Source organism: Anomaloglossus baeobatrachus, chromosome 3 (genome assembly GCF_048569485.1).
Source record: "Anomaloglossus baeobatrachus isolate aAnoBae1 chromosome 3, aAnoBae1.hap1, whole genome shotgun sequence".
Lineage (NCBI taxonomy): Eukaryota > Metazoa > Chordata > Amphibia > Anura > Aromobatidae > Anomaloglossus > Anomaloglossus baeobatrachus.
Window position 1 is genome coordinate 28,295,504 of NC_134355.1, and position 9,351 is coordinate 28,304,854.

A 9,351-nucleotide genomic window follows, 5' to 3' on the forward strand; every position below is an offset into this window, starting at 1 on the left:
ATATATATATATATATATACATATATATACAGTTAGGTCCAGAAATATTTGGACAGTGACACAATTTTCGCGAGTTGGGCTCTGCATGCCACCACATTGGATTTGAAATGAAACCTCTACAACAGAATTCAAGTGCAGATTGTAACGTTTAATTTGAAGGTTTGAACACAAATATCTGATAGAAATTGTAGGAATTGTCACATTTCTTTACAAACACTCCACATTTTAGGAGGTCAAAAGTAATTGGACAAATAAACCAAACCCAAACAAAATATTTTTATTTTCAATATTTTGCTGCGAATCCTTTGGAGGCAATCACTGCCTTAAGTCTGGAACCCATGGACATCACCAAACGCTGGGTTTCCTCCTTCTTAATGCTTTGCCAGGCCTTTATAGCCGCAGCCTTCAGGTCTTGCTTGTTTGTGGGTCTTTCCGTCTTAAGTCTGGATTTGAGCAAGTGAAATACATGCTCAATTGGGTTAAGATCTGGTGATTGACTTGGCCATTGCAGAATGTTCCACTTTTTTGCACTCATGAACTCCTGGGTAGCTTTGGTTGTATGCTTGTGGTCATTGTCCATCTGTACTATGAAGCGCCGTCCGATCAACTTTGCAGCATTTGGCTGAATCTGGGCTGAAAGTATATCCCGGTACACTTCAGAATTCATCCGGCTACTCTTGTCTGCTGTTATGTCATCAATAAACACAAGTGACCCAGTGCCATTGAAAGCCATGCATGCCCATGCCATCACATTGCCTCCACCATGTTTTACAGAGGGTGTGGTGTGCCTTGGATCATGTGCCGTTCCCTTTCTTCTTCAAACTTTTTTCTTCCCATCATTCTGGTACAGGTTGATCTTGGTCTCATCTGTCCATAGAATACTTTTCCAGAACTGAGCTGGCTTCATGAGGAGTTTTTCAGCAAATGTAACTCTGGCCTGTCTATTTTTGGAATTGATGAATGGTTTGCATCTAGATGTGAACCCTTTGTATTTACTTTCATGGAGTCTTCTCTTTACTGTTGACTTAGAGACAGATACACCTACTTCACTGAGAGTGTTCTGGACTTCAGTTGATGTTGTGAACGGGTTCTTCTTCACCAAAGAAAGTATGCGGCGATCATCCACCACTGTTGTCATCCGTGGACGCCCAGGCCTTTTTGAGTTCCCAAGCTCACCAGTCAATTCCTTTTTTCTCAGAATGTACCCGACTGTTTATTTTGCTACTCCAAGCATGTCTGCTTTCTCTCTGATGGATTTTTTCTTTTTTTTCAGCCTCAGGATGTTCTGCTTCACCTCAATTGAGAGTTCCTTAGACTGCATGTTGTCTGGTCACAGCAACAGCTTCCAAATGCAAAACCACACACCTGTAATCAACCCCAGACCTTTTAACTACTTCATTGATTACAGGTTAATGAGGGAGACGCCTTCAGAGTTAATTGCAGCCCTTAGAGTCCCTTGTCCAATTACTTTTGGTCCCTTGAAAAAGAGGAGGCTATGCATTACAGAGCTATGATTCCTAAACCCTTTCTCCGATTTGGATGTGAAAACTCTCATATTGCAGCTGGGAGTGTGCACTTTCAGCCCATATTATATATATAATTGTATTTCTGAACATGTTTTTGTAAACAGCTAAAATAACAAAACTTGTGTCACTGTTCAAATATTTCTGGACCTAACTGTATATATATATATATATATATATATATATATATATATATATATATATAATTTTCTTTTTTTTTTCACTTTGCCTCTATTTTAAAAAAGAGGCAGCACTCCAAATTATGTTTTCAAACAGTGTACCTTCATTGTACCTTATTCATACTGTATACTATATATATATTATATATACAGTGGAACCTTGGATTACGAGCATAATTGGTTCCGGGAGTGCGCTCTTAAACCAAGTTACTCTTATATCAAAGCAAATTTTCCCATAGGAAATCATTGAAACACTTCGTTCCACAACCCAGTTCTAGTACAATACACAAAAAAAACACCACAAATATATTCTCCCAAAATAAGAGCAGAACTAGGCCAAATAGGAATACTGTACAGGCAATTAGATTACAGTACAAGCAATGTGCTGTACTGGTTAGCAGAAAGTACAGTACTGTATCCACAAATGCAAATTGATAGACATGCTGTATAGTATATACTATAGTGTACTATGGTATATTGTATACAATAAATATGTACAGAAAGTTACCTCCAGAGTGGGTCAGAGCACGATGAAAAGACAGAACCGGAAGTGTACATGGTGAGTATTTACTCTTATTGCAAAGCATTGCTCTTAAACCAAGTTACAAATTTTAAAAAGCTTTGCTTGTCTTGCAAAACGCTCTCAAACCAAGTTACTCTTAATCCAAGATTCCACTGTATATATATATACACAGTCATATGTAAACGTTTGGGCACCCCTATTAATGTTAACCTTTTTTCTTTATAACAATTTGGGTTTTTGCAACAGCTATTTCAGTTTCATATATCTAATAACTGATGGACTCAGTAATATTTCTGAATTGAAATGAGGTTTATTGTACTACCAGAAAATGTGCTATCCACATTTAAACTAAATTTGACATGTGCATAAGTATGGGCACCCTTATCAATTTCTTGTTTTGAACACTCCTAACTACTTTTTACTGACTTACTGAAGCACTAAATTGGTTTTGTAAACTCATTGAGCTTTGAACTTCATAGGCCGGTGTATCCAATCATGAGAAAAGGTATTTAAGGTGGCCACATGCAAGTTGTTCTCCTATTTGAATCTCCTATGAAGAGTGGCATCATGGGCTCCTCAAAGCAACTCTCAAATGATCTGAAAACAAAGATTATTCAACATAGTTGTTCAGGGGAAGGATACAAAAAGTTGTCTCAGAGATTGAAACTGTCAGTTTCAACTGTGAGGAACATAGTAAGGAAATGGAAGAACACAGGTACAGTTCTTGTTAAGCCCAGAAGTGGCAGGCCAAGAAAAATATCAGAAAGGCAGAGAAGAAGAATGGTGAGAACAGTCAAGGACAATCCACAGACCACCTCCAAAGACCTGCAGCATCATCTTGCTGCAGATGGTGTCACTGTGCATCGGTCAACAATACAACGCACTTTGCACAAGGAGAAGCTGTATGGGAGAGTGATGCGAAAGAAGCTGTTTCTGCAAGCACGCCATAAACAGAGTCGCCTGAGGTATGCAAAAGCACATTTGGACAAGCGAGTTACACTTTGGAAGAAGGTCCTGTGGACTGATGAACCAAAGATTGAGTTGTTTGGTCATACAAAAAGGCGTTATGCATGGAGGCAAAAAAACACGGCATTCCAAGAAAAGCACTTGCTACTCACAGTAAAATTTGGTGGAGGTTCCATCATGCTTTGGGGCTGTGTGGCCACCGGGAATCTTGTTAAAGTTGAGGGTCGCATGGATTCAACTCAGTATCAGCAGATTCTTGACAATAATGTGCAAGAATCAGTGATGAAGTTGAAGTTACGCAGGGGATGGATATTTCAGCAAGACAATGATCCAAAACACCGCTCCAAATCTACTCAGGCATTCATGCAGAGGAACAATTACAATATTCTGGAATGGCCATCCCAGTCCCCAGACCTGAATATCATTGAACATCTGTGGGATGATGTGAAGCGGCTGTCCATGCTCGGCGACCATAAAACATAACTGAACTGGAATTGTTTTGTAAACAGGAATGGTCAAATATACCTTCATCCAGGATCCAGGAACTCATTAAAAGCTACAGGAAGCGACTAGAGTTAATACAAACATTTCCATAGTTCCTACAAAAGGATGTCAGAAGACATTATAGACTACTCCAAAAAGGACTACATGAACAGCAAAGAAAAAATGGAGTTTCCAAGTCCATTAAAAAATTGTAAATTTTATTTTATCACATAATAAATTAATTACAAAAGATCATATACAAAAATACATTACAGAAAAAAAGTGAGGCAAAAGAAGGGGAGGAAAATACCCCCAGGCAAGGTGATATGGCTACAATAACATGTGGGGGTTAAATTTTAACCTTTTTCAGGAAGGGTACAATCCAATTACAACTGCATTCCTATCAGCAGTGGATTAGTCACAATGGACATTAGTAAACTGCAGTTATTTGCTTACCCATTTAACTTCACAGTTATCCCCACAGGAGGTTGATGTGCCCACCAGAGTATAATAGAACCCTCCAAACGTGCGTTTTCGCGTCAGTGTACTTTACTGCTTCATCAGCCTTCCCTTTTGCCTCACTTTTTTTCTGTAATGTATTTTTGTATATGATCTTTTGTAATTAATTTATTATGTGATAAAATAAAATTTACAATTTTTTAATGGACTTGGAAACTCCATTTTTTCTTTGCTGTTCAGGAAGCGACTAGAGGCTGTTATTTTTGCAAAAGGAGGATCTACAAAATATTAATATCCCCTTTATGTTGAAGTGCCCATACTTATGCACCTGTCAAATTTAGTTTAAATGCAGATTGCACATTTTCTGTTCTTACAATAAACCTCATTTCAATCCAGAAATATTACTGAGTCCATCATTTATTAGACATATGAAACTGAAATAGCTGCTGCAAAAACCCAAATTGTTATAAAAAAAAAAGGTTAGCATTAATAGGGGGTGCCCAAACTTTTTCATATTACTGTATATATATATATATATATATATATATATATATATATATATATATATATATTGTATATATCTACACTACAGTTCAAAAGTTTCTTGTCACTTAGATATTTCCTTATTTTTGAAAGAAAAGCACATTTTTTTCAATGTAGCTAACATTAAATTAAACAGAAATCCACTCTATACTCTATACATTGTTAATGTGGTAAATGACTATTCTAGTGGCAAACGTCTGGTTTTGAATGCAATACGTAGGTGTATAGAGGCCCATTTCCAACAACCACCACTCCAGTGTTCTAATGGTACATTGTGTTTGCTAACTGTGTTAGAAGGCTAATGGATGTTTAGAAATCTCTTGAAAAACCCTTGTGCAAGTGTGTTAGCACAGCTGAAAACAGTTTTGCTGTTTAGAGAAGCTATAAAACTGACCTCCTTTGAGCTGGTTGAGAATCGGGAGCATTACATTTGTTGGTTCCATTAAACTCTCAAATTGGCCAGAAAAAGAGAACTTTCATGTGAAACTCGACAGTCTATTCTTGTTCTTAGAAATGAAGGATATTCCATGCGAGAAACTGCCAAGAAACTGAAGATTTCCTACAACGGTGTGTACTACTCCCATCAGAGGAGAGCACAAACAGGCTGTAACCAGAGTAGAAAGAGAAGTGGGAGGCCGCTCTGCACAACTGAGCAACAAGACAAGTACATTAGAGTCCCTAGTTTGAGAAATCGACGCCTCACAGGTCCTCAACTGGCAGCAACATATTTGATAAATAAAAGTATGATTTTTCATAGAAAAGACAGAATTGTCAGGGTGACTCCAAACTTTTGAACTGTAGTGTGTGTGTATATATATATATATATATGTACATAATTATGTTAAACTATTTGTAAGATAACACATTAATGTGGAGGCATGAAATATTCACATGCAGGGTATGTGGGTATCTGATCAAGGTAAATTATAACACGGAGAATACACTCTGTATCTATCAGCCCTAAATATAGTCTCTTTCATCACCCTGGAATAGTTGATCGCCATCTATATTGGCAACTCAAAGATTAGAACCAGGCATGGTTTACATGAATATTGGGCATGCTAACCTCATCTTGTAATGGGGAGATCAACTGTCCTTATTGGGGGGTGCACTTTCAGTATACTGGCAGTGCTTAGACCACGATCTGTTATATATTTGATCATCTTAAATGTGTAAGTGTGAATATAAATAAGTTTAAAAAATTAAGTAAATATACACAAACTCATCAATTACCAATAGAATTGATAAAAAAATTAAATAGCAACAATAAAGTTCTTAAATGATGGAGATCCAATCATTTTCTGTAGGTGGGCATTTTCAAGGTGCAACAGACTAATGAAGTCTATTGGCTTCTTATAATGATCATTAATTAATTTGTGTCAGCATATATGTATATGTGCTGTCCCCATGTCAGCAGCCAGGCTGCTCGGAACCGGATCCGCGGTGGCTCGAGGGACGTCGTGTGGCCCCTCAAATAAAAGGGGGGAAGTATTTACAGGGGGGTTGTATAGTGAAAGTTTGTGACGCCACCCGTGGTGTGTGGTAAGATGAAGTACCACCGCTGCCGTTGGGGAGTACCCGGGGTGATGACGGGGGCAGCCAGATGTTGCGACCCTCCACTGGTAGGGGGGATGAGGTGAAAGGGTCAATCGCGTAATCACTCAGTCCACAAAGCTGACACTGGCAACTTGGTAAACCAAAGTTCTGGACACCGCTGCTGCTGAGGGGAGCTAGTTTGGGTCCCGTTCTCACTGGTGTTGCCTGATGATCTGTGACCTTTTCCTTGGCACTGCGTTCTCTTTCTAGTTGGCCCCTATAGTGTAAAACTAGTTTGGTCCCACTCCCCAGTGTGGCTAACTGTGGGAGCTTGCTCTCAGGGTTCTCGCTTGGGATTTTCTGGACTGTTTTTGTGGAAAGTCCTACCCCCCTCGTTGCACTAGCACCCCGATTTTGAAGCGGGTCGAGAGCGGATCTTGAAGGCTCTGTTCTCGTCGGGTGAATTGTCAGGTTGCCTGAAGCTACTCCCTGACCTAGGGTCCTCGTACCCCGTCATGCCCTGGTCCCAGCCCGGTGATGGTACAAGGCCGCCGGCTATCCTCCTTGACAGTTCCGTGCCCCTTGTCACTATCCCCTGCGACCGGGGGTCCAGCTCCTACCAGGCCCAGACCGCTGTCTGCCACCTAGTTACTTCCAAGGAGCACGGCTCCTAACCTCCTCTCTCCTTCACTTCCTACACTTCACTTCCCTTACTCCTGACACTCCTGACCTCACCTTAACAACCCCCCAGGTGGGCGACTCTATTCCACTCAGGCCGTCCACTGGTGTGTCTGGTGGGTGTGGTGCAGAGTGTTCCTAGGATTTTGATTGGCTGGTATTGGCAACACCATAAGTTGGGGACCCATAAACAAGGAGGAGGTGGATATTGCACAGATGGGCAGATTGCACAGTAACCTGTGATGACCTAATAGGCCAGAGCGTCACATATTATGTATATCAGTGTTCAAAAATGGTAAAGAATAATTTCATGACACCATGTTACATTTGCTATGTTCAGCTGAGCTTTTGATGAGAACAAAGAAATCATCTATTTGTTTCTAAAGACCTAAAAAAATTACTATTATGTTGTCTATTTATCACCACCACTCAACAATATGTGGGAAGTAGGGTGAAATGGAAACTCAAAGTTCTTTGAGGGCCACCACAAAGATGTTTGCATACATGGGGCCAGAAAGGAACCCATAGCGGTCCCCTATCACTATACATAAAGGGTATCGAAATAAAATCTTAATTTTAAGTAAAAAACAATCTTGTTTATAAGAGTCCTAGTCAGAATTTTGATAGAATATGTTGGTGCTATGTAAGTGAATTAAATAAATAACTAAATAGAACTTCATTTATTGTCTTGAAACTTCTAGTGTAATAAAGGTATATAAAATAAAGGTCACTGTAGTTGTTGAGGAACTCATCGCTGTCCGTGCGCTTGGTATAATAACGTGGTGCCTTCTTGGAAAGATCAGAAGGGTCATCCTGGCTGCTTGGATGAGTGACGGTCAGTTCCTCGGCGTTTATAGGGTCATTATTACTCGGGACGTTGCTTTTAAGATCAAGTTCATCCGTGTGTGACCCCGAGCCCCAGGACAGGGGGGACACCGACCCCTCCACAGCCATGGGGGACCCCTACTCCAGGCTCATCAGACACAACCTACACAGCCAAAAGCTGGAGCGCAAGGTGGAGCTGCTGAGGAAGATGGTGAAGGGGTTCGCAGTCCTGGAGCTCATCTGCGTCAACTTATTCCTATTTCCATGGAGGAAAGAGATCAGGACCCTAAAGAAATTTACTGGGACCTTTGTCTATTTTCTCCAACCTGTCATCCCAGAAGATACCATTCGGCAGATCCTCCAGCGAGTGGGTTACTCGATAGTATCCAACACCGAATATACGATTGGAGGCAAAATAAACGGCGAAGAGGCCAAGCAGACGGCCTTCGACTTGTATCTGTCCAGAATTCGGTGTGAAAATTTGCTTCGGCGCCTCAATGAAGATAGATCCGTCTCCGTAAGTCTGTTGGTCAACGTTCCCGGCCTTGAAGCAAGAACCGAGAGCGATTCTACTGGTCAGACTTGTGAAAATCCCAACGGAACGGATGAACTTGATCTTAAAAGCAACGTCCCGAGTAATAATGACCCTATAAACGCCGAGGAACTGACCGTCACTCATCCAAGCAGCCAGGATGACCCTTCTGATCTTTCCGAGAAGGCACCACGTTATTATACCAAGCGCACGGACAGCGATGAGTTCCTCAACAACTACAGTGACCTCAACTTGGGCCAACGGCCAATCTTTCCATTATATGTCAAGCCAAAACGGTGGGTAGCGCCCGTCTCCGAAGAACCAAACTTTGCCCTATATAAAATAAAGCCAACAAAACATGTCAGTGTGACATGATTATGTAATTTCACTGTTTAAGTAGCAAATTAGTTGTGTGACTACTAAAGATAATGATGATGTAGAAAATCTATTAAAACCTTATTCAGGAAAATAGTAATTGGCACAAAAAGTGAACCATGTGTGGAGACATTAGAAGATCCTAAAGGGTTGCTTGAATCCTTGTGGATTTCTGGCAAGAAATATAAAATTGGGCGTCATTGGTTTTTCCCACAATTAAAAAAATCTATGACAATTTTTAATTAAATCACCTTCATGTACCTGTGTTCTGTGATGAATTAGACATTTTTGATCATCGCACATTTTTTCATAAACCCGTCACATTTGAATCGTTAACTGGTCTCAATACCTCATTCAAATATTACTATATGTGCATGACAACCAATGACCCACCTTAATAACCCAGCTTGATTCTGAGGAACTGCCATCAGCTAATGCCTTCAAGGCACATACTGTAACGCCTTACTTGTTAAAATGGGATTTAATATGTCATCAATTGTCATTATCGAATGTAGTTCACCTATAACTTGTTTAACCAGTGCAATCAATGGATCTGCTGTACGCTCTTTCAATGATGTATAATAACATCTTCTTCTCCACCCACAGCTGTTACAGAAAATTCATAAGTTGTTATCAGAATTTGATTCTTGACCTTCCTTACAAAATATATGATAAGTTTAATCAATTTAAAAATATACATAAGTCTAATTCTAGTTTTAATAAGTCAAC

General features: G+C 40.0%; 1 protein-coding gene across 1 annotated transcript; it reads left to right on the forward strand.

Moving 5' to 3' along the window:
* The first annotated feature begins 7,806 nt into the window (after positions 1 to 7,806).
* LOC142297160 (uncharacterized) lies at positions 7,807 to 8,622 on the forward strand. The gene has a single exon (XM_075341432.1). It carries the CDS (start codon positions 7,843 to 7,845, stop codon positions 8,620 to 8,622), a length of 780 nt encoding a protein of 259 aa, XP_075197547.1. The 5' UTR covers positions 7,807 to 7,842.
* Positions 8,623 to 9,351: the final 729 nt, after the last annotated feature.